The 25,927-nt window shown below is 38.1% G+C and overlaps 1 protein-coding gene and 3 pseudogenes across 2 annotated transcripts; 3 read left to right on the plus strand and 1 right to left on the minus strand.

Annotated features, from left to right (window-relative positions):
- The first annotated feature begins 1,043 nt into the window (after positions 1-1,043).
- On the plus strand, positions 1,044-2,250 carry LOC149110561 (uncharacterized; annotated as a pseudogene).
- Positions 2,251-9,457: 7,207 nt separating this feature from the next.
- On the minus strand, positions 9,458-11,339 carry LOC149110562 (uncharacterized). Its single transcript, XM_089292626.1, has one exon. It carries the CDS (start codon positions 9,857-9,859, stop codon positions 9,473-9,475), a length of 387 nt encoding a protein of 128 aa, XP_089148752.1. The 5' UTR covers positions 9,860-11,339; the 3' UTR covers positions 9,458-9,472.
- A 2,566-nt stretch (positions 11,340-13,905) lies between these two features.
- Positions 13,906-16,367, plus strand: LOC149110563 (uncharacterized; annotated as a pseudogene).
- Positions 16,368-19,725: 3,358 nt separating this feature from the next.
- LOC149110564 (uncharacterized) lies at positions 19,726-25,724 on the plus strand (annotated as a pseudogene). Its single transcript, XR_016207957.1, has 4 exons — positions 19,726-20,456; positions 20,728-21,886; position 22,974; positions 24,694-25,724. The product of XR_016207957.1 is annotated as an uncharacterized LOC149110564 (transcript).
- The last annotated feature ends 203 nt before the right edge of the window (positions 25,725-25,927 follow it).

Raw genomic sequence — 25,927 nt, forward strand, 5'->3', positions numbered from 1 at the left:
TGGTCCACTGCTGCATGCCTGGTTGTATTAACCATTCGTCGAAGATGTCTAACATAAGTTACCTTTGCATTCCCAAGGATAAAGGATTACAAAAAGCCTGGTTAGCGAGGATCAGAAGGGGTAATCTTCCTCCATTACAAAACTGTCATGTCTGCAGTAAACATTTTACAGATGACTGCTTTGAAATGGACTTGAAAGCACAGTTAATGTCTGAGCTTGAGGTCAAAAGACATCTTACACGTGATGTGATACCCTTGGTGTTTTCTTTCGGGCCTAAACCGAAGAAACCTATAATAAGTAGCAAGAATCATGAGAGCTGGCAGCAAGCAGAAGAATTACGACAAGAGGTGAGTGTCGAATATCGAACTCAGACTTATATTTTTTCTCAAAATTAATACAATTTCCTGAACTTAAATTCTTGTCTAGTAGTCTTTTGTCTCCTTTATTTCCTCAAATGGCACTATCCTAATCAGTCGATCAATTAACGGTGAAGTGTTATGTAGTGTATTTACACTAGTTGTATTAATTCGATTGCTAGGTGGCATTTTCTTCTTCTTAGAATTTTTCGAGCTGTGATACAAAGCACTGGTTGTATTAATTTGATAGCTCCGACTAAATAAATTCTAAGTCAGTGAGTACGTTGGTATGCATTTTACAAGTCAAATTCTTGTTCTTAAAATTTTTCAAGCTGTGCCAAAAAGCACTCCAACAGAAGGAGCTTGCATCATTATTGAAGAACCAACTGAGTCAGCCAGTTGAATGGCAACCAGCCCAGGGAATTTAAGTGTTTCTTTGCAAGATGCGAGTATTCAGAGTTAGGTGGGAGCAAGGTTTGTGATCACTCGTTCTGAGTACACACAAACTGATCCAGTAGTTTTAACACCAGTGCCACAGCCAGTCAAGACTATTACTGATGCTGGGACAGAGGTTGAGATAATCAGGGAATCTCCTGATCGCACTAACCCTGGCCCTTCTGGTCACAGAAGCCACGTAAAAGATGAAAAGGAAAAAATATCTGTGGGAATTTACCTTCGCTTTTGACCTGACGATTTTGATAAATTTGACAAAAAGACACAACAATCTGAAAATATTAACACTGACAGTAAACCAAAGAAACTTACCCTGTTTGAACAAGTCTATACATCAGATGAGGAGTCCCCAATTGATCCACCATCATCTCCCTTGGTTCTGGATGATGATGATGATGAAGAATACAAGTGTGAAATGACTGATAATGTAGCTTCATCTTCAGATGACAGATTACAAGTTAGATTCAGAGGAACACCTTGAGTGAAAATTCCTTGTTTTTGAGTCATGCCTAAGATTACTTCTGAAATTCTGTTCAAAATGTGGTGGAACCATTTTTGAATCCACCAAAACAACTAGTGGCAATATGTTTTCAGTGAAAATGCTGTGTGTCAATAACCATCTGACTTGCTGGAATTCACAGCCACTGATAAAAAATATTGCAGCAGGTAATTTACTCTCCTCAGCTGCCATTCTGTTTAGTGGCAATACATTTTCTCATATTGCCCAGTTTTCCATCCTTTCCGAATTTGAAGTTCTTCAACCATACCACATTTTACAATATAAAAAACAAGTATTTGTTTCCTATGGTAAACAAAGCCTGGAAAGAGGAAAGAAGTTCAGTATTAGCTGAAGTTAAAAGCGATGAGCCAGTCAATTTGATGGGGAATAGATGGTGTGACAGTCCAGGTCACAATGACAAATATTGCACATACACTATGATGACAGATAAGGAAAGGTGGCAGCACTCAATGTTGTACAGGTAACAGAGGTAACTTTGTCTAATGTGATGGAAAAGGAAGGGTTCGAGAGGTGCATTCGAGACCTTGCCAGAGAAGAAGTCACCATCAAGAGAATTGCCAGACTGCCATACTTCCATCCCAAGTTCCATGAAAAAGGACCATGGTGAAATCGACCACCAATATGATGTTTGGCATTTGTCAAAGAGGGTGATAAAAAACTTTCTAAGAAGGCTAAAGTGACAGGCTGTGAAGATCTCCTACCATGGATCCGTACAGTCTCGAACCACATGTGGTGGTGTTTGCAACATGTGATAGCAATGCTGAAGTGCTGAAAGAAAAGTGGAAGTGAGTCCTGTTTCATGTGACAAACAAACACAAGTGGAATGGCTACACCCACTTTCATGAGTGTTGCCATCCAACACTGACCAGTGCTCAGATCAGGAAAAAGAAGTGGCCACAGAGTATAATTTGTACTCATTGAGTACAAGATAGCGACTGATTTAATGTTAAGTGTGATTCTCTATCTACGTGTTTTACTTAAAGAGTGTAATTTATACTCATTGAGTATGAGGTAGCGATTGAGCTAATGTTAAGCATAATTCTTGATCTTCAGTCAAGCTGTTGATGTTTGGTGATCTTCTTCTGGATTTACTTAAAAAGTATCATTTGCACTCATTGAGTACTGAGCATCACAATGGCGGCATAGACGCACATATCTGTGGTCCTCTATTGTGAACTATTATATTCTCGCAATAAAATATAAGCACTGCACTAGATTAGCATTAGCACTGCACGGACCTTTCAAACAACATGGCCATCACTTGCTCTTTCACACCAAGATTATCAAGTAGGAAGTATCAGTGATAACAAACAAAGAAATAGAGTGAGTCTTGGGAGTGTGTCCAGAGGCATTGGGATGAATTGTTGTCTGTGAAATATGATAACTTGTTTACTGTATTCTTGGCTCTTCCCCTCAAAACGATTATCTTAGCGACTTAACCATTACTTGCAATGTCACTTTTAGTCCCAGAAGTATTTTATCAAGTGGAAATTTAGGAAATTAATCCTACAAAAGCCAAGGAGGGACTTCAGACTTTACATACCGGTCTTCCAATTTGTCATGCTCTAAAATGTTACACAAAGCGTGTTGTTACGTGGTGTGAGCGGTGAAGATGGATGAACATGTAAGTAGTCATCTGCATTTTATGCACTTGCAGAGCTGCACAGAATTCACTGAGTTGAAGAGATTCAACAACTGATGTTTCAAACACGAGCTTTTCGTTGAAATGAGAGTATGACATTACTTTAAAAGTCTGCACTCTAGATTTTACCCTAGTCTGCATTTTACACTGATCGCTGTATTACTGATATATTCGGCTATATATGGAATGAGTGAAAACACAGGTTTTTCATTAATTCATTGATCGTTCTCAAACATTTGAAGGGATGTAGTATTTCCAAATCTCTTTATTCATTTACATTTGTCCTTATTGGCCTTGGATCTGCTCCACAAATGTTTATAGTTTTGAATGCTATGAGAACGTCTTACAATTTAACTCGTGAAATATTTTTTTGCATGCGTTACAATACTATATATGGTAAAGGATACTTGTGAATGTTAGCATTGTGATTTCTAAATTTAAGCAGTTCCCATGTGTCTAAATCGCTATGAAAGCCAAATTTTTCAGCACTTTATTTTCTACGCTTACTAGTGTTGGATGACAAAAGATGTGTAATGACAGCCCCCATTTTGTCTTACAGCTTGCTCTTTTTTTGGAGGAAAACTCCAACTTGAAGGAATTGAAGGCAATATTTGAGCTGCATAAGGTAACTGAAAAACTGCTACTTGCAGGAGACCCAAATGCCACGAAAATATCAAAATGCCAGTAGGCTTTTCTACAACTAGGTGAAATTGTTTTATGTTTTTAAGATCAAAAATTTCAGAAAAGGTTAAAATAAGCCTCTCCATCAATGGCATACTTCAATCACAGGGGCAGAGGGAAAAACAGGGGCATTAAAAAAGAGAACTGCAAGAACCATTATCACAAGATACTCAGCTGTATGATGGAGTATTGCTGTGTAGAAAATATGGTAAACAGTCTATTTTCGGCTATGTTCCATGATTAACCTATGTCTGAATTATTTTTGACAGGTTTACAGTATGCAGACTGTAAAAATGATTTCAGATTCAAAAATTGAAAGTATGGGACTAGCCATTGGCCAGATAGCAAAGATAAAAGCCTTAATGTTATCTGAAAACAAAGGAGCAGAGATATCCAAAGGTTTGTCAATGTATGTCAATGTGTGGAGGCGCAGCGGCCTCATGGTTAGTGCACTCGTCCATGGATCAAGCGGTCTGGGTTCGAGCCCTGACTGGGGACACTGTGTTGTTTTCTTGGGCAAGACACTTAACTCTCAGAGTGCCTTTCTCCACCCAGGAGTAAAAATGGGTACCCTCTATTGTTTTAACCATGCGGTTGCTTACGAGAGCTCATTCTTGTAGGCGACCAGCTCTAATCATGATTACGATCACTTTTTCCAATTTCTGAGGTGGTCACTTAGTACAGCTTTGACTAGTTATTAACTTCTTCTAGTTTGTCACATTTTCTTTCAATGGAAAAAACCAACACCAACTGTATCCAATATAACGTTGATACATATTTTCTATTCAGTTCAAAGAGAGAAAAGGATTAGGAATCTGGTGGACAAGATCAGAAAAAGTGGAAGCAAGGATGGGAAACAGAAATCTCACGTGGCCTGTGTCCAAGTGGCAAAGAAAACAGTGAAGCAACGTAAGACGTTTATCGAATGGCTTCACCGATCCTCCGACAACTTTCAGTATAAACAAGTAAGACTGAAAGATGGTGGAGGTGTTCGTGAGTTCACCAACAGTGATGACAATGAGATCTCAGTGGATTTTCTCACAGCAAAAGGCATGAAGTTAATCTCCCTGAAGAAGTGTCAAAGTTTGGTGCCGTAGATGATGTATTTCAATTTAGGTAACTACGCACAGGAAAGGATAAGAGCATTTACTGACACCGATAGAAAAACATGTACTTTTCAAGAGTATCTAAAATCCCAGGGCCTTTATGCAAGCAGGTTTCATGTTTACTTGATGTCAGCACCCACAGGAAACAGAGCAGAAAGGCCACAGATCGGCGATTCCCAAGATGAAGCAGTGGCAGTGTCTTCATATTCTGATGTGATAGTGAAACCTGTCATTTTCAAGAGCAGATTGCTACGACCTTTATTCTTGTAATGATTTTTCAATTCAAGTGGCATTGACAGATTTTGACCCATTGGAATGTGGCTTCACCGTGGTGAAAAATGCTTTTTCGAAAGGAGTGACAAACCAACTTTGGAAGAGGGAAACGAGTCCAAGATAGTCTTTTCACAGGCTGATGCCCAACCTAGTAGCCTTATCCTACACCCTCCATACGAGGTCTGAGGCTATGATGGAAACCAGCTGACACTGGGAGTTGTATCATTGTGCTACATGTCACCAAATGCATGGTACGCCTGGTACTGTTATGGAATCAAGATAAAAGAGGGAAACAAAAATTGCTGTTTGCCGGTTTCTTCACCTGGTAGCTATAAAGTGGAGGTGCACAGTGGGGAACACAAGAAGACATCAGAGCCAGTTTTGGTTTCCAATTTGAGTGATTTGGGATCTCCAAGCTTCTCTGCTGCCGACACAACTGCTAACGAGAACATCACTCAGTTGCCTGTAGTGGAAAAGGAAAAGATAAACTGTGCAGTCCCTCAGTCAGACCACTAGCACAGGAATCCCAGGAACTCCCTCCTATAAGGCTCCTGAATGTCTGCTTGAGAGAAAGAAAGCCACTGTCCATTCAGATGTCTGGTCATTAGCATGCATGTTAGCTGAACTTTTCACAGAGAAGGACTGCTGGGAACATCTGTTGGAAGATAAGAAAGCAGTTGCTGGAACAGAAAGTGATGGTTCAGATAGCGATATTAAGGCAATAATTGCTGTCATGAAAAAGAATGTCCTCACTCAGAGTCCCTACCAACCACAATGGCTGCTTCCCTTCAGAACATCCTCAAGGACTGTTTTAAGTATGAAACAGCAATGAGGGCGTGTGCTATTGACATTGTCAATGCATTCTCGTAAAAACTAGCCATTAGACGTCTAAAAGATATTTTACAGTGCAACTACTTGAATAGGGCCATCTGGATCAAAATTAACCAAACGTAATCAAAACGTTAATTGGTCTTAAGGTATTCCTGGAGGCTAAAGTGACATTTTTGTTTTGCCAAAATTTTTTGTCCACTGGAAAATAATTTTAAAACACAAACGTACGCTAAGTTTTAGGTCGGAAAAACCAAACCCGTCTGAGATATTGGCATGCGAAGTTTCGTTTCTATGTAGGTTTTCGTGGTAAAAATACGAAAAAATGTCCTGCTGTGGATCTCCCAAAGGATGGTCTTGTTGACAGCTCAACGCAATAAACCCTGGTAATCTGAAATGTGACACCCTCTTTGATCGTGATGGCAGCCGAGGAAGCAGTAAATGCGCTCGACTGTACTCTCAGAGAGAACGGGTAGATAAATCGTTTCATGTACTGAATTTTCTTGCTTTTCTGAACTTGTTAAGAGATTTACAACGGCTTTTCTGTCGTCCAGATTTCAGGGAACTCCTCCTGGCCTGGTGAGGTTTCTTCGCGGTTTTCACCAGAGACTGGACAAGACTGCGGAGCAGGCAAGAAGGCGTTTTTTCGCCAAGTATTCGGCATATTGTGGGTAAGTAACTCAGTGACTTTTGCCCTATGATATTCACGAGGACCTTTGATGCCATGTTTACCTCTTTAATGCCATTTCTGCCTTTGTTTGGTGCGTATTTGAAGGTAATGTATGATTTCAATCTTCCACGTGGCAGTTTTGTATGTGGTTTATGGTCTTGATGGAGCCAAGTTTTCACTAGCAACGGACAAATATAATTGCTTAACACTGAGAAACATTAAAATGTATAGATTTTTCTTTGTTGTTTGCGCTTGCCCCGTTTCTTAGTGTTTGTATGCGGTTTTATATCGACTTTTATGTTGACTTGTGTCATTCTATTTTGCTGACCGGGTATCTGAGTAGCCTATAGTTTACTTGAAAACCGTTTCATTTTTCCCATCATTTTGGTGCTTTGCCTCGTGTGACGAGGTTCACAAAACATGTTTGTGAAAAGGTTTTTTTTCCTCAACAGTTTGGAAACAAAATTGGCCTAAGCCGGTTTCGGGGGAAAGCCCTCCCGACTTACGTGTATCCGGATTGCCTCTTTTAGGCAATCTGGACCATCATAAATGCATCACTGCGGGATTACCCAAATCCCCAGACGTCAGCGGTGAGTTTTTTTTTTTGTCTTGTTATATCCACACCAATTTTTCTTAAATTAATGGTTCCCTTTGAGCAAAATGTAATTTCTTTGCTTTTATCTTGCCTTTAGGTTTACAGGGTGACTTTGATAGACTTGCGGGATGCAAGATGGCCCGGAGATGCCTAGGTGCATAGGTCTAGCCCAGGAGAAGAATTTTTTTTATGATTGTAATTTCAAAGAATTCTTTTATTTGTAATAAAATGATGTGAAACAAAATGACTATGTTTAAAATCATGCACAAATAGTTCCATTCACCCATATAGACAGCATCAATTCCTTAGGAGCAAATTGGACCTCTGGTGTTTCTTTCAATTTAATGCCATGTTTACTAGTCACATGCTCCAGTACCATAGTGAACACTTTCGATGGATGTATTGCACTCCCATGAGCCACAAAAATTCTCAACCATGGAGTGGGGATATAATACATGGAGAATGTAGGTAATGAGCACTCAAAAGCTTGATTTTTCAAAGTTTCCAGGGACCCAGGGGACCATACCCCCAAGCCCCTAAGAATAATCACACCCACCCATGCAAAATCTTCCCTAGGTACCTATGCTTCATTTTGATACCCTAAACCTCACCCCCAAGAAAAAGGTGGAAAATGAAGATGAAAATTTTGAGGACTTACATGACAAGCTATATATTCAAAGTATCACTAGGTAAAAACTTGCACATCCAATTTTCTGGCCTACTCTTTGAAAAATTTACTTCTCTGTAAAACTTAACCTGTCATCCAACCTATAAAAATATAATCATCCTCACAAAAAGGAAGTTAATACAAGTAATCAACACTGAGTAATAAATGGAACCCATGATTGGACTTTATTTTTAATTTGATCAGTTGATTAATGCAAGGCTTTCTAGCCATTCAAAGAGGCCTAAACATTTTCAAGTTCAAAGAAATTGCAAAAATACTTTCCGCAGTCACATGAAAACTGCTCTACAAAATTTTCCAATGAATAGGAAAATTCAAAATTAAGATAATAGAATCTACTACTTTTCAATTTCTTTTTAGTGGTAGTGATTATTATGTACTAGGATCCACTAGCAACTTAAATTTTGTACTAAAATATAACACAACGCTGTATTTGGATGAGAAAATGCTTAACTGTTCTGGTAAGTACTTTGCATATGGCAAATTATTATTCATATGACATAAAGTTTCACTGAGGTTTGTCATACATGACACCTTACATGAAGCTTTCCTTACTAGGTACCAGGAGGGTAATATCATTGATAATCACACAATTTCTTTGTGACCCCAAGTAAACAACCTAAGTTTCTTAAAATTTAGTTTTTATTTTTATTTGTTGGACAGTCTTTGTGGCTTCTCCTCGAGTGGGTTCTACTTCCACACCACTTGCATGATTTCCCACCCACTTCCACTTCAGCTCCTTCGGGTGCAGCAACTTCCTCCGGGACTGGTGGTGGTTGAGCTGTCCCATCAGCAATGGCAGTCTGGGTAATTTTATTTCTTCTTTCCAGCAACCATTGCAACGGAACAAAAATTTCATCGATCCTCCCAGACCTTTCTTCTCAGAGGCCACAAGTACAAGTTTGCCTAAGGGAAAGTTTCGCCATAGTTCTGTTATAGATTAACAACATATAAGTTGAGAGCATGAAGACTACATAACTGTTACTGTATTTGTTTTTTATGTCACACAAATATATCTGTTTTGGTTTTGCAGCAGATTGTTTTAAATTTGGAAACAAAAATAATTGAATTCATCCACTACATGAAGTGATAGGACTGTAACGCCAAAATTTTTTTCTTTTTTATTAAAAATTGCCAAATTAAATACAACTATCATTTCCCCTTTTGCAAAAAAATATAACCATTGCAGAGACAACTTTACAGATATAATTGTTTGATGGAGAGTGAAATAATTTTTCAATCATTGAAATGGAGCACAATGCTTATCAGCAACCCAAAAAAAATATTTACAGGGCTATATATTTCCAAAACCATTATTGCACCTGACTGCATGCATAACCCCATGCACACACACAAGTAAAATTTACCTCTACATCTTCCTTCCTTTGAAGGGCATTTAAAATAGGCATTGAACTCACGGACAAAAGAAATAATCCTTGGTGTCGTGGCCACAAACAGTCCTTCTGGGATACGGATGCTAAAAGATAACAGCAATTGTAAGTAACAGCGGTTTGGCAGAGTCATTGTAATTACAGATCACAGAAACGTGAGAAAATCTCAAAGCTAGACAAGACAACTAATCGAACCATCAATCTTCAATGAAAAAAGTTATGAAATTCAGACGGTTTGTTGTAAGCTACAAATCAAGATACAAGCAGAAGTCTCACCACTCACTATTGCTTTCCTCGCGAAGTTCCTTTAGCAATGGTTCGTAGTCAGAGTCATCGTGGGAAGAATCGGTCATTGATTTCTGCTCTTGTTTGGCGTTGACAATGGTTTTAGTTGTTTGAAAGGTCTCCAAGACCCCTTCATCTCTCAGTTGCCGTTCTACATCTTTCGCACTTTTTAGTGTCTTTCCACCAGGGTTTGTGTAGCGTAGGTAGACCTTAACTCCTGAGGACGACTCCCTCTCCTCCTGTTTTATCATCCAGCCAGCTTCCCTCAACTTATCCAAATCTAGCGCAATTCTTGATTGTGTTCCAGAACCACGAATCGCATTACCCTTTGCCGCTTTCTCGCTAGTTTCTTTCTGTTGCTTTCTTGGCGGCATCACGCCGACTACTTCTTTTTTTCTTTCATTTTTTTTTTTCGTTATATTCTCTCGCGCGTCCTATCTTTCGCTTGCTTCGAATGTCAATTCTCGCATTCACGCTGTCAACACTAACAGTTGGATGCCGTTGCAGGTGCCGTTGCTATGCAAAGGTGTTATTGTTTGTAATCGCTTTTTCTGATTGGTTTTGTGGGGAAAATAGCACCCCGTACAAGGAAAAAAGGGCCCAAAACAGGGCCGTTTTAGAAGATATTCCACTGGAAACTATTATTGTAGGCATTTAGAAGATGGCTGCTGAGGAAAACAATGAAAGGAGAGCTTTCCGACTGGTAATTTTCAAATTAAAGTTTGATTTTGTGTCTAAATAAATGGTACAAATAAATGTGGGAGATTGTTCATTTCATTTTCTTTTTGTAGGTTAATCGCTACGACTTAAAACTTGGCAGACAAAGACTACGTATGTAAATGGACTTTTTTTGTGCGAGTACATCAAATGCCTTTGAATACAAGACCTGCAGAAGCATTGCCATTTTTATAAGGGTGTGAAAACATATTTCTAGACATAATTTTTCCCGTTTTCCTTTTCTTTGACGTACTCACACAGAATTTTAGTTTTCAACTTCGTGCATAAATTGGCCAAACCTTTCTAACATTAAAGGAATATTCTTTGAGTTATTTTGCAATGATCAAAACAAGAGGGTTTCGACCACACCCATTTAAATATCAAATTTCAGGGACTACTTTCATTCTGGCTGAATAAAATTATTTTTTAAAGTAAATACATAGAACAACGTTTTAGATGTAAAAATTTGATCATTTTTGAGCCAATATTTTTACTGATTTGATGCATGCAAATATGGTAGAAAAATATGCAAATTGGCCTCCAGGAATTTGAAATATTTAGCTTGTCAACACATTTTGGGACAGCCAAATTGAAATTGTTGAAAACCGCTCAAAATTGAAGATCAAAGGTAATTTGTCATAAAAAAGTTTCCTGAGAGGTCTGAAGCATGAGCCTCTGTTGGCTTTCAAAGTTTTTGAATGTAGAACTCTTGTTTGTATTCTTGAATGTTATCGGCTCGTTTACAAAAAAGGTGACATTTCTTTGTTCTCAATTGACATTTCGTTTTTGTTAACTTTGTTCCAAGTGGCGCAGTTTAAGTACTGCACTATAGCATTTCTAGGTACCATGGTACATGTATTTTCTAAGAAGCCAATCTTATGCGTGTTGGCTTTAAGAAACACAACTTGGGTTTTTCTTCTAGTCCATTTGAAAAATGTATTGTTCTAGTTTCACTATGTTGCTATAGAAAAAATGTTTTGCTCATGTTTAAACATTCTATTGTTACTATACTGTTGAGTTTTACTTAAAGTTTTTTGACCTAATTGGAAATGACTTGGCAGAGTCTTAATGCTATGTATGAAAATGGACAGTTATCAATCTTACAGCATAGAGGTATAATAACCCTAATACCAAAAGAAGAACCATCGCTATTACAACTGAAGAATTGGAGACCAATAACTCTCTTAAATGTTGACTGTAAAATTGCATCCAAAGCAATAGCTAAACGGATTGAACCAATATTACCATCATTGATCCATCTGGATCAGACAGGTTTTGTGAAAGGCAGATATGTTGGTGAAAACATTAGGCTTAGTGCTGATGTTATGGAGCAGACGAGGAAACTAAACTGCTCTGGTATATTGCTATCCTTAGACTTTCAGAAAGCTTTTGACACTTTAGAATGGTCATGCGTACATCATGTTCTAAAACTTTAAAACTTTGGTGACAGCTTAGGAAACTGGGTGGTCAGGCAATAAAAACAAACCGTTACATTTAAAATGGGTCAGTAGTCTAACCAGAATTCTAGGTATTTATTTCTCCTATGATGAGACAGGAAATAATAAAATGAATTTCAACCTTAAAATAGATCAAATGCAAACAAACTTGGATATATGGAAGTCAAGAGATCTCACATTATTTGGGAAAGTGATGATAATCAAGGTGCTTGGAGTATCATCTCATATATTCAGCTTCAAAAATCAATGTTCCAAAGGATATTATAAGTAACGTTAAAGGTAGGCTCTTTAGATTCATCTGGAAAAATAAAAGGGACAAAATAAGAAGGGAAGGACTATATCAGGATTACGAGAAGGGCGGGCTGCGTATGACGGATATAGAAACAATGATCAAAGCGCTGAGATTAGCATGGATACCAAGACTCACACGAGAGGGCCATCGCAATTGGAAATTGATAATTAAGCAAGTCAAGATGTCAATGCTTGGATGGTTTCGTATTGCTCCACTAAGATCCACAATGAAATGTATATATTGTATCTTCTATTGAGATTACAAACATTTTGTGGCAGCACTTACATGTGGTATAAAATTTGAAATGTTCAGTTTTAGAGAAGCTTCCCGCTCCTTTTTTTCTTATAGTTCTATTGTATTGATTTTGATAGGATGAATGTCAGGTACTTCTGACAGAAGAACCCGCTAATGTAGAACAGTCGGAAAGGCTTACAAACACTTCTGAAAAGACAAACGAGAATGTGAGTGGGAAAAAGGATGCTGAACGTAATGTGAGCGCATTGATTTTTTAAATGAGCCCAAAAAAACTTTATTATTATTATTATTATTATTATTATTATTATTATTATTATTATTATTATTAAAAAGGTAACTAGTCATAGTAAACATTGATAATTAAGCAAGTTGAGACGTCAGATGTTAAATCCAACAATCTTAAGTGGTTACTTATCTTGATCACTTATTTTTTCTAACCTTTTAAATAAAAACATTGACCCTGTGATTAATAGCCAGACAGGTTTCTTTTTCCCTGTACTTGTTATTTCCTTTTTTATTTGTCTTTTATAGGATGAACCTCAAGAGTCTGCACCTCCCGCCTCACCAGAAATGCTTGCATCTTCAACGCCAAAGCTGCCTCCAAAGCCAAGACGTTTATATCAGGACCAGTTGAGCTTCCTCGATGACCTTCTCAAAAAGAGAGATGTTTCTATACATGAAAAACTAGACAATTATTGAAAACCAGAAAGCATTTTTTAAGTTTATGGCTGATCTAATGAAGGGAGGGTTTGCAGGTACACATGTACGTAATGACATTAATCAGGGCATGTGCCAAATATGGAGGGAGAGTCAAATGTTTCGGAAGGGAGGGACAGGGCATCAAGTGTTTCAGTAGGGGGGACGGGGGGTCAAATGTTTCAGCAGGGAGGGATAGGGCAACAAGTGTTTCAGAAGAGAGGGAAAGGGCATCGAGTATTTCAGTAGGGAGGGACAGGGGGTCAAATGTTTCAATAGGGAGGGATAGGGTATCAAGTGTTTCAGAAGAGAAGGACAGGGCATCAGGTGTTTCAGTAGGGAGGGATAGGACATCAAGTGTCTCGGAAGAAAGGGATTGGGAAACTTCAAATTTTGTTGCTGAGGACATATTGAGAGGAATAAGCGACATTTCCATTGTTATGGGAGAATCATGTAGCTTGGGGAAGGGATACAGGGAAAATAATATTGTTTCACAGGGAAGTTTGCAGGATATCTCAAATGTTATGGGAAGGTCAGGTCAGGGATCCATGGAAAGTATTATTTCATGAGGAAGTGGAGAAAATCGAATTTTAGGGGATATTTTAAATGTTATGGAACGGCCAAGCGCTTTGGAAGAGGGTTATAAGGAAATTGATGTTTCACGGGAACAGTCATTGGGAGAGGAGGATAAAATATTTATGGGGAAGGCATTACTTTTGAAGTGTTCAAGTTGTAGCATGGGAAATTTTACCTCTAAGTTTTTACGGTCAGCGGTCAGCGAGAACGGGGGACGGTCAGTGGTCCGTGAGAAAGATGGCGGTGATTTTTGGGCTTTGTTAAATCTAAAGTGAATTTAGCTTATCAAAGCTGCATTTTCCTTTTTTTTCTTCTTTTTTTCGTGTTACATGTTTTCTTAATCCATCTACCATTATGGGAGGTCTAACGACAGAAGAATTCAAGAAACTGTTGAAGGCTTTAGAGTCTATGCAGATCGATTGACGAAATGAAGAAGTCTATGGCCACTGCGAACTCTAATTATGACCCACTATTAACAGAAATCTCAACCTACGAAAAAGGAATGTCAGATCTGGTTAATGAGAACAAGAGCCAAAAAGCTGAGCTCCTGGATACTACAAACCAGTTAAAAGCTTTGAAGGAATCACTTAACGACCTTGAACAATACTCGAGATGAGACTGCTTGGAAATTTGGGGTATTCCAAAGAGTTCTAGTGACACGCGGGAAGATACCAACGAAATAGTTGCTGAGCTTGGTCGAAAGGTTGGAGTTGACCTGAAAAAAGAGGATATATCAACCAGCCATCGTCTTCCAAGTAAAGTGAAAGCAAATGGGGAAAGAGCTTTGTTCCCACCTTCCATTATTGTGAAGTTTACAAGCCAGGATGTTCGTGAGAAACTTTATCGAGTCAGGGAGGTCCTCAAGGACATAACATCGCAAGACTTAGGCTATTCCAAGGAGAATAGAATCTTTATTAATGAAAGTCTCACTCAAAGCAACAAGGAACTCTTTAAAGTGCCACTAACCCCAATTTTTTTTTCCTTTAATAAAATCTACTAGTTTCCCTGATTACTTCTGCGAAAAAATTATCTCGGTTGATAAAATCCCCGTGTTTCCACAGGTGTTTAAACACAAAATTTCTATGTTCACGACCACGCAAAGTGGGATCTGGGTCGGGCTACTAGTGACGTCACTTCGGGAACCGGGCTTTTGACTGAGCTTTTCGGGCAATCAAAACATTTTCGGGTTATTTGTGATTCATATTTTATCAAGACTGGACAAGAACTTTAAGTGAAAGAACTGTATCATCTAGCATTACAATTTGGAGTCTAGCTACGATTCGGACGGCTTCGAAGTACATTTCCCCCGAAATGCAAGTTAAAATGCGATGCAGTCGTACTCCACTCTTGCCTGCTTCTCCAGATCAATGATTGAAATTAGTTTTAACATAAGAGATAAGCAGAGATGTCGGCAAACAATATTTGAGGGTGAGGTAACTTTTCGCTTCATTATTGTTGACCGACCATAGTATATGCATAGTCAATTGCTGTGTCGAACACAAGCTACGCAAATTTGCATATTCCGCACTAGTGAAATCATGGAAAATCCTTCGACAAGATCTTGAAAAAAGGTTCAGTATACTTTCAGTTGAATGAATACATTTCTACTTCACATTTAGTTTGAATGAAATGTCCATTTTACGCACGCTGATAACCTGGGAGTCCTCGACTTGTTAGTTTGCGTTTCGGTTGACTGACAAACGCATTCTTCTTTCAGCACAACAAACTCCGTCGGTAGCTATAGAGTCGAATCTTAATCGTTTGTTTCGCTTTCCTCATATATTTATAAATGCCTGATCCATTCTAAGTTTGTAATTTAGATGTATTTCGTTCCTCAAAGACGAAGCTCAAAGAGCAAAACAATTCTGTATTCGGAATGGCCATTGAGAAACACGGCCAGATTACAGGCGACCTCTGGCATGCGTGTGTTTTTATTAAAATCCACAAATACATAGCTAGTTCACCAGTTTGAAGCCTCAACAATCTTCATGTTGTTGTAGAACGTAGGTTTCGTTCATTATTCGTTTAGACAAGTCTCTATTTCAAAACGTGATGCGTTTAATTTACCGTGTAATTTCGTCACCTACAGTTTCGTCTGGAACTCGGAGGATCGTTTGCGCTCAAAATAGTCAGATGGCTTTCAGCTTATCCCAAATTCCTGTCTCATGCAGTACCTTGACAATTTCAAGTTTTCCACTAGAGATAGAGAAGAATGTACAGGCCATGAAAATCTCTAAGTTTTTACAGTAGCGGCGAACCCGAGATCAAAGAAATCCTCAATGGCTCCCTGGCTTAAGCTTTGCACAGATCAGCCCACTTCTTTGGTCTTTTTCTCGTTTCTGATAGATTTTCATCGAGATAGAGGTATTGAATGAAGAGGAATACTCTATTCTACGCATCCTGTATTGCTACAGCCTCTAAGAACATCTTCCTTGCATTCTGCAATGATTTTGACACAAACTACCGCATGTTCACATACATTCTTCTCAGAAAGTAAATTTTGTTATTCCCGAAGTGATGTCAAAAGCCAACTCGTCCCATTCTCCGCTGTTCCTCGGTCATGAGCATGGAAAAGGGCAAATTTACAAACTTTAAAAATTCATAGAAAATTAAAGAAAATAGCTACAATGATAATTTTTTTCACAGTGGTGATCAGGAGAAAAAGGAAATTTATATTAGCAAAAAAAATTTTGGGGTTAGTGGCACTTTAAGGATTGTCTTAAAGTCAAGAAAGAAAAAGGCTTCAAATTCTTGTGGACCATTGGCGGAAAGATCTTCATGAGGACGGATCAACATGAAGGTAGCAACGTAACCCAGATCACAAAAGCTAAAGCCTTACACAAAATAGGCGAAGAAATGTCCTACGCTCAAGTAATGTTACCACCTTAGTCATGAATTGCCTTAGGTGTACAAACAATAATGTTGTTGACATTAAACAGGACATTGACTTTGCCTCTTTGCCATTATTTGAGATTACCTCTCCCCCTACTAGTATAGACCATCTTGCTAGCTCTGATGTTGATCTCCACTTACCCTATGATATGAGTTTTCAGTACTATAATTCTCATGAATTTCATAATAATCATTATATTAATATTTTTCTGACAGATGCTTTTCTGCTTTGCACTGCAATACTAGGACCTTGTCAGATAACCTTGATAATCTGCAACATATGCTGTCTGAATTATATTTGCCTTCCTCAATAGTGGGTCTCACCGAGATTAAGCTTAAAGTTGACCAAAGTTTTTTTACCAAATATCAAAATGCCAGGTTATTCATTCACTTTTCAACCCAGTCTTTCAAATGCTGGAGTTGGTTTTTATATTAAGGAGGATCAATTATTTTCAACCAAGACCTGATCTTACATCGTCAACAAATGACTTTGAGGCTCTGTGGGTAGAAATGCAAAATGGATCTCAACGTAACATGATATGTGGTGTTAGTTACCGGCATCCTCATGGTAACATCCAAAACTTAATGGATTTTATTGACTCTACTATTGAAAAGATTGATAGGGAGAATAAATTCTGCATCATCTCAGGATATTTTAACCTTGACCTTCTTAAGCTGGATTCTCAACCAGATACAGATAATTTTTGGAATACTTTGGGGTCCTTCAACTTTCACCCTCATATTTTACAACCTACTCGAATTACTGACCACTCACAAACTTTAATTGACAACACTTTCTTCAATTCTTTGGAACACCTCACCTGAAGTGGGAATATTATTTATGATCTTACTGATCATTTACCTGATTTCCTTATCAAAAAATTCACTTCTTTACCAAACAATGTTAAGATCTACAAAAGAGATTATTCTAATTTTGATGAATGTGCTCTAATTCAAGATATCCAGTCAGTTGATTGGGAAGGTGTCTTGCATGCCGATCCTGATCCTAATGTAACGTTTGATTCTTTTTATACCAGAATCTCTGACATAATTGATGTTCATATCCCTCTCGTACAACTCTCTAAACGTGAATTAAGAAAGAAATCTAAGCCATGGATACCCACTGCTTTAAGGGTCTCAATCAACACGAAAAACAAACTTTTCAAGAAATATGTTTCAACTAATGCTTTTACTGTCTTACAAAAGTCACTTACAATACATAAAAAAAACACCTATTTACAATACTTGGCATTACGTTACTTACTTACAATATGCATTAATTACTTATTATGACTTACACATTACATTACTTAAGGAGTTACAATACAATGTAATTACTTAATTATAGAAAAAAACAACAACAAACAAACAAAAAAAAGAGAAACAAAGACCTTGCAACTAATTACTAAGGGAAATGCCTTAAATGGTGAGAAGGAATTTCCACTTCTGTTGAAATTCCCTTTCGCCATTCAACGTGGCAGCAATATATTTTTGTCTCGATTTTATCCTGCACTAATGAGATGAAGTCGCTGAAAACGAACATAGTATTATTTAGAGCGTTGATATAAAGAAAGTATTGGCCAGTACTATGAGGTGGTTGAGGGTCAAACCATGAGTACAAGGACGAGTAATTCCAAATAATACCTCTGGCTCGGAGAGAAGTAAACTCGCGTTACTTACGGTAGAATACCAACTTTGGAACTTATACCAAAAGCAAGATGCTTGCGGACAGCTAATAAACAAATGACGTATGTTTTGACTATCAGAGGGACAGAAAGGGCAGGATGGGGAGGCAACCTTGTTCATTTTGTATAATATACTGTTCGTGGCTAAAATGTTGTGTATAATTTTGTGCTGAAACATTGCCAATTTAACTTCTTTTGTGGCTGTGAATGGCAGAAGATAAATTTTATTTAGATTCTCTTTTGCGATGCCGTATGATAAGAGTTTTTTTTCTGAAGTGGTTAAGGTTAACAGTTTGTTGTATAACATCTCACACGTTATAGTACAGATTGGCAGCAGGGGTGTAGTAGAGACGCCAGAATTAACGTGAAGGAGCTTCTTCCAACTTTGAGGTATCGCAGATAAAAGACTATAATATTGTAAAAAGTTGCAATTTAGCATGTATTCATTGCACAAGGAAAGGAAAGGCAGGAAGCAATTTTCACGCTCGTCAAAAAGGTCTGAAATTTGCTTTATACCTGCTCAGTGCCAATGAGGTAGATATACCATTTTTTTGTCAATCGTAATGAATTTGTTGTTCCAGATTGTCTGAGACAGTATCTCGGTCTTGCTGTGAGGTGTCGTAGACACGATTTCTTGCCAATGATGAATAATTTGTTTGTAAAATTCAGGAAGATGGCCATTAAGATCAAGAAAGTTGTAGTCATAATGACATTGAAAGATCTCAGTACCGCCGACAGTAGAGAGAAACGATTTTTCTATTCATTTCTAGTTTTTACCGTGATGTACAAGCGGCTCAGCCAGCTCTTCAATAAATCTTGTTGAATCGTTATGCCCCACTTTGGTTAAGCTGGCGAACTCCAATGTATGGTACCTCCAATTTGCCACATCGGGAACGCGACATACAGGGCCTTACAGTATATCAGTTGTTATTTTAAAAGCTACCAAACATGTTATATCTGCACCTCTACAAATTATATTCAATGCCTCCTTTTCCACTGGAATTGTCCCAAATATATTTAAAATAGCTAAAGTTACCCCTGTTTTTAAAAAGGGTGAGCAAATGAGTCTAAATAATTATCGTCCCATTTCTATTCTCTCAATATTCAATAAACTATAAGAAAAGTTAATGCATAAGAGAATATTAGAATTTTTGGAGAAGAATAAAGTAATTTATTGCAAGCAGTTTGGCTTCTGTGCAAAACACTCCACGGATCATGCTATCCTAAGCATCATTGACTTGATTCAACATGCAATTGACTGCCAGGAATTTTCTTCTGGTATATTTTTGGATTTTAGTAAAGCCTCTGATACTGTAAATCATAATATCTCGATTGAAAAACTAGATTATTATGGCATTCGTGGTGTAACCAAAGATTGGTTCACCTCTTATCTTACCAAGAGATATCAATATGTTTCCTTGGAGCAAACTGAGTCTTAACTTCAACCTGTCTCTTGTGGTGTTCCTCAAGGCTCACTTCTTGGCCCACTATTATTTCTTATATACATCAATCATTTTGGTTACTTCTCTGAAATTCTAGATTTTCGTCTATTTGCAGATGATGCCAACCTGTTTTATAAACACAAAAATCTTGAAGTCCTTGAATCCAAAGTAAACAATGAACTAGTAAATATTCATACTTGGTTGAGTGCCAACAAACTTTCACTTAAGGCAGGGGTAAACATGAAATTTGGTCAGAAAATGCGATTTTTTTTTTCTTTGAGCCATCTAAACCTTTATCATTGAGGATCATTTTGCAGCTGTTTCAAGCTCTAGTTTTGTAACCGTTTTGCCTCTGTGAGCTTTTTATTGACGTGCAGTAAAAATAAACAAAGCCGTTGCCATGGAAACGCATCTGTGTGTTTAGTGGTTTTGGGCTCTTTTTATGCTTTTGTGTCGCCCCTGCGTTCCAAAACACACAAGGCTTGGTTGAGAGGAACTCTGTGCCTGTCTACATGAAATAGAACTCAGATTTTGCATTATGGGATAGGATTTGGCCCACGCAAAATTTTGTTGATCGAATTCAATCTTAGGAAACTCGTTGTTACAGCTAATATCGTTCAAAATGGCTGGATACAAGGAAAAAAATGTATATAGAAAGAAAAGGAAAAGAAAGCCATTCTCGGGAGTACCGAAACAGGCCAAAAGGCAGAAGAAAACCACCGAAATCGTCGATCCAACTCCGAGCACTTCTCATGATAATTGCTCTGACACTGACATTGAATTCGAAATGGAAGAGCCCATCAGTGCTTCCAGAAAGAAAATGAAGCTGCAATCATCGCTCAACAATTCCTCTGAGCCCATTGAGAGTGAAAATGATATGTTTCAGGGACAAGGATACCGGCTAATAGACCTGGAGAGACTTTCCTCGACACTCTCTGAAGCACATGTCTGCGAGGAAGGTAAGACATTTTTATTTTTAACTATTTTTCTTACACTCGTGTAGTTTCATGTAAGCTACTACATATGTTATTTGGAAGTGTTTACGTTTAGTTCGAAGTACAGTAACTTATGTTGGCGTAGGAGGTAAAGCATGGGTTTTTCTACATAATTAGTTTGAACAATCTCCAGTTCAATATTGCAAGAATTAGGGCTGTGTTTATACACTTGTTTTAATTGCAGTCTACCTTAGATAAGAAAGCCCTAACATTCCTTTCTGTATTTATAATTTAGGTACTTTAACTCTTCAAGAGAATGAATCTGGAAGAAGAGGCCTAAAGAGTGAGCTGTCTGCTCAGTGTAGCTCTTGCCTAGAGGAGTCACCTTTAGAGACATCCTTTATCATAACCAATAGAGGAAAATCTGTGGATGTCAACAGACGCATAGTTTACCACTCCATAGAAACCGGTGGTGGATATGAAGGACTAGCGTCGTTCTGTAGCATAATGAACATGCCGTGCCTTTCCAAGCCAGCATATTACCAGCATGTGGAGACAATTCTGGATGCTCTGGAGTTTGAAGCCCTGGAGGACATGAGAGCAGCTGGACAAAGGCTTCGTGAGCACATTTTGAAGGAGAGTAGAGAAGAAAATACTGATACAGTTGTGGATGCAGCAGTAAGTTTCGATGGTACATGGGCAAAAAGGGGCTTTACCTCTCTCACTGGAGTTGTCTTTGTGCTGTCAGTAGACACTGGAGAAGTTTTTGACTACCATGTCCTATCCAAATCCTGCCAGAAGTGTTCACTTAAGAAGGGACACTGTAATTCAGATGATGAATTTGAAGAGTGGCACATGGAGCACATTGCCTCAGGTGATTGTGACATAAACTTTCATGGCAGTTCCCCAACCATGGAGACAGAGGGAGCTAAAGTCTTATGGAACCGATCACTAGAGAGACACAAAATCAGATATAAATGGATGGTCAGCGACGGTGACAGTAAAGCCTTCAGTGCAGTGGAAGATACATATGGTGACCACTGCAAAGTTGTCAAATTAGACTGTGTTGGTCACGTCCAGAAGCGCATGGGGAAGCATCTTCTCAACTTAAAGGCATGGACAAAAGGAAAGCTGGCTGATGGTAAGCCTATTGGAGGTCGTGGTCGTCTTTCGGAGGAAAAAATCAAGCAAATTCAAAGATATTATGGTCTAGCTATTAGACAGAACACTCTGACCACAGCCAATCCTTCTGACAGAGATGTTAATATGGCAGTATATTCTATGAAAAAGAATGTAATTGCCATATTAAACCACTCCGTTAAAGCTCAAGACTTAGCAAAGCAGCATAGATTTTGTCCTCCAAGCGAGAGCTCTTGGTGCAAATGGCAACAAGATCAAGCCTCTGGAACTGCTACTTATAAAAAGGATGAGTGCCTGCCAGAAATTTTTCTTGAGTTTTTTTTTTTTTTTACTTACAACACTAACTCTATTTACATTATATTGCTCTAATTATTTACACTATTTAAATTACATTAACTAAACGACTTACATTACTAACAAATACAGTTACACGACTTACACAATTAAGAAATACAGTGACGACAAGGGGCAAAGAAAAAAAAAACTAAGAAGAAAAATAGCTAGTTATCATTACAGCTTGAGGTTGTAGTACAGAAACATAAAAAAACAGACCAAAGGCATGTGGTACATTAAAAGTAAAATGAGTTATGCATCTGACAGGAGATTAGAAATAGATTAATGGGTAGGAGATAGATAACCCTACAGAAAATATAATCTAAAATATTAATTAAATCCTCATGTATCCTGTAAGAGGTTTCCATTTCTTCGTGTCTCCACTTTTTGTTTCTATCTCATATTGTAATTTTAGTGTGCATATGAAAAGCGTAAGATTTGGATGATCATTTTTTGTTTTAGCGAGCCATATGTGATATCGTGCTAAGAGAAAGCAGTAATTTATAAGAAGCGCAAATTGAGAGATATCTGGCCTCAGACCCAAAGCAGTAATATTTGTCAAAGCATAATCTCTAGGAAGTAAATTTAACTTTTTCAGCCATTCAGTAAGTTTATTCCAAAAGTGAGATGTTTGATGGCATGACCAAAAAAGATGAATTATTGACTCAGAGGAGGTGTGACAAAAACTGCACTTTTCATCGCCCTGTAGACCTATTCTAAATAAAAAGTTATTGGTTGGTACACGTCTATGTAAGAATTTAAACTGAAACTCTATCAGCTTAGTGCTCTTTGTGCATTTTTTAGTTAAAAGATAGGCAGCATTCCAATTTATGTTGTCATTTATTGGTAGGCCACAATCCTCTAGCCACTTCTTTTGACTTGACTCTGGGGTTAAACTCTTGTTACTAATCAGTTTTTTATATATTATTGTAGTTGCTTTTTTGACCTGTAAAATTCTTGTTGTAAGTGGCTCATATTCGTGGTCGGTGTTCTGTAAATCTTCAAAATTAGAATCAGTCCGAAGAGACTTTACAGCCGATATTAATCCATAGAAGCTGAGAGGGCGAGGGTCTATTTCATACTTACAGCGGAAATCATTTAACGAGAGAAAGTTGTTGTCCGGTCCTAAAAGATGTTTCACCCGAGTTATTCCCTTGGTGAACCAATTTTTTAAAAAAACTGTTTTGTTGGCTATCTTTATTAGGGAGTTATGCCAAAGTTGTTGATCCAGAAAGTGATCTTTCGATGTTATTTCAGGTTCAAAGTTAACTTCCGCCCAGATTCCTAATAGTACTTTTAAAAAGGCATCCGAAGTTGTTATTGTCGATAAGGTGTCTCTAACGTTGAGGTTGTAGGAAAAAAGTTTTGACCGCCATATTTTTTTAGGGTTATATCAAAAAAGATTTTCCATTTTCCCTTATTGTTATCTAAATATTTTTTAATCCATGTGGTTTTGAGGGATTTATTGAAGGAAGTAATATCAATCATTTTTAGGCCACCACCACCAAAATCATTGATCATTACCTTCCGTTTTATCTTGTCGCCTTTACCATTCCATAGAAAAGTGTAGAGTAAATCATTTATTTCTTTTAAAACCCTGTAGTTTGAGCGAAGAGGCGAGAGTAGATAAACCAATTGGGAGACCACTAGTGATTTGATAACAGTGATTTTCCCTAACAATGTGAGTCGGCGGTATTTCCAGCATCTCAGGATTTCTTTCACTTTTTCAAGTTTCTCATTGTAGTTTAAAGAGGCAGATAGTTCAGGGTCTGTTGAAATCCATAGACCTAGGGATTTTACTTTGTCTTTTGGCCATTTAAGCTCCTTTCCTGATAACAGAATTTTATCACTTCCAATACTTGCGCCAATCCATAGAGCTTCCGTTTTCTTATCATTGAGTCTGAGGCCAGAGACTTTGCTGAAATCGTCAAGCATTGCAAGGGATGAAAGGAGAGATTCACGTGACCCGTCTAATATAAGTGTTCTGTCATCGGCATACTGACTTAACTTAATTTCCACATTATTTACAGAGATTCCCTTTATATTAGTATTTTTCCTAATTGCCGTGGCCAGCACCTCTGCCGATAGGATAAATAAATAAGGTGAGAGCGGGCAGCCTTGCCTAACACCTCTTTGAATTTCAAAAAAAATTACTTGCCCATCCATTATTCAGAATACAGCTTTCAGTATGACTATACAGGGTTTTCACCCAGTTAATTAGCGAAGCACCAAAACCGTAGGACCTTAATGTTCCATGTATGAAGGACCATTTGAGAGAATCAAATGCCTTTTCAAAGTCAATAAAAAGCAACAGGCCCGGGATATTCTTTTCTGTGGCATATTGGATAATAGAGTCAATGAGTCTGATATTTTCGCCTATAAATCTGCCCTTCAAAAATCCTGTTTGATCGTGATTGATAAGGTTTGGAAGTACTAATTTAATACGGTTTGCAATAGATTTTGCTGCGATTTTGTAATCAGTGTTCAAAAGGGTAATAGGCCTCCAATTTTTGATGAAGTATAGTTCCGCATCTTTTTTTGGAATTAGTTTTATAACCCCTCGTCTTTGTGTTACTGAGAGGCAGCCAGAGTCAAAAGCATAGTTGAGGGCCGAGATTAAAAAAAAAAAGAAATGTCTTTCCAAAAAACTTTGTAGAATTCGGCGGGAAGTCCATCCGTGCCTGGCGTTTTGTCAGACCCCATCTTCTTCAGGGCTTCGAAACATTCCTTTTGAGTTAAGGGGCCTTCACATAAAGTTTGTTCTTCATTGGTCAAAATTTTTCTTGAGTTGCTGCGCCCAACATTTATGACACTAAGCGAGACAAAGCTTCTTGAAAGATGTGTTGTGGTACAACACAGAACCGAAACGAATGCATCAATTCACTGGTTTGGGTTCGGTGTCCCAAACACAAGCACCATGGGGTGAAGGTCATCCGCTGTGCAGCCGCGTCTGCTGTTCTGCATTTTCATGGTGGAGCTGCCAGCAGGGAGAAAGTTATGGAGAGGCTTTCAATACCAGCTGGTAAATTTACCAGCAGAGCTTTGCTTGCAAGAGACAGGAAGCGACTGCAGAAGTCAGACCTTCAGGCCAGCAGAAAACAGAAGAAACGTCGTCAATCAGAACAGCTGAGGCAAACTCGAAGAGAGGAGGCTCTGCAAGAGGCAGAGGGTGTCACCTATGAAGCTGGTGCCTTCTAGGCTCTCCCTGTTGAACTTACAATTGTATTTGGTCATATCATGAACTTTAAGCCCCTTGATTCTGTGTAACTGACAAAAGAAACTCTTCTGGAACTTTATGTGTGAATTTCCGAAAACATGCATTTTATACCTTTGAGAAAGGATATCTCAGGATGTATTAGTTCAATTTGTCTGAAATTTTCAGGGCTCTATATTCTCACTGAGTTGAGTAGGATGAGCAGACAGTTTCTAAATAAGTCAAACTTTAGGCAAGTTATTGAGAAATCTCATCCTTAAAAAATTTTGCTGAACTTTGAACTGGCGCTGTGCCCATAATTTTAGTGGATTTCAAAATTCCTCTGCTTATCCAAGAGAGTGAACCCTGTACTTTGTGTTGACACTAGAACCACTTCATTCCATAAAATATATGAGGAGTTATCTTTTCTCAACACTAGGTTTTTCACAGCATGTGGCTAACATATTGATCTGGTATCAAATTACAAATTTGTGTAGGGCAAAATCATTGGTATTTTCAGAAAGTGTGATTCCTAAGCTTTCTTCTGATATATAGTTTTATATGGTTCTGAAATATAGTTGTGGTATTACACTTGTTTGAAAAAAGTGCCTATTTTCATGTTTACCCCCGCCAGTCCAGAATAAATGCTTATAGCAGTTGACATACATTTATTTTACCCTAAATAGGTGACCATTGTTGAAGCCCCATAGTGGGAGGGGGGAAAGGGGGGGTGTCGGTGTATCCCTCATCCTATCAATTTTTGTCCTAAATATCTTGTATCCTGTTAAATCCAGCTCAACGATTTCCTACTCAATTAATGTCCTGTTTT

The sequence above is a fragment of the Orbicella faveolata genome, unplaced genomic scaffold (genome assembly GCF_042242905.1).
Source record: "Orbicella faveolata isolate gen_17 unplaced genomic scaffold, um_ofav_v1 contig_24, whole genome shotgun sequence".
In the NCBI taxonomy this organism is placed as follows: Eukaryota; Metazoa; Cnidaria; class Anthozoa; order Scleractinia; family Merulinidae; genus Orbicella; species Orbicella faveolata.

What these genes read in the sequence shown, in the direction of transcription:
- LOC149110562 (XM_089292626.1), bottom strand. Translation starts at nt 9,859, where the DNA reads ATGCCGCCAAGAAAGCAACAGAAAGAAACTAGCGAGAAAGCGGCAAAG.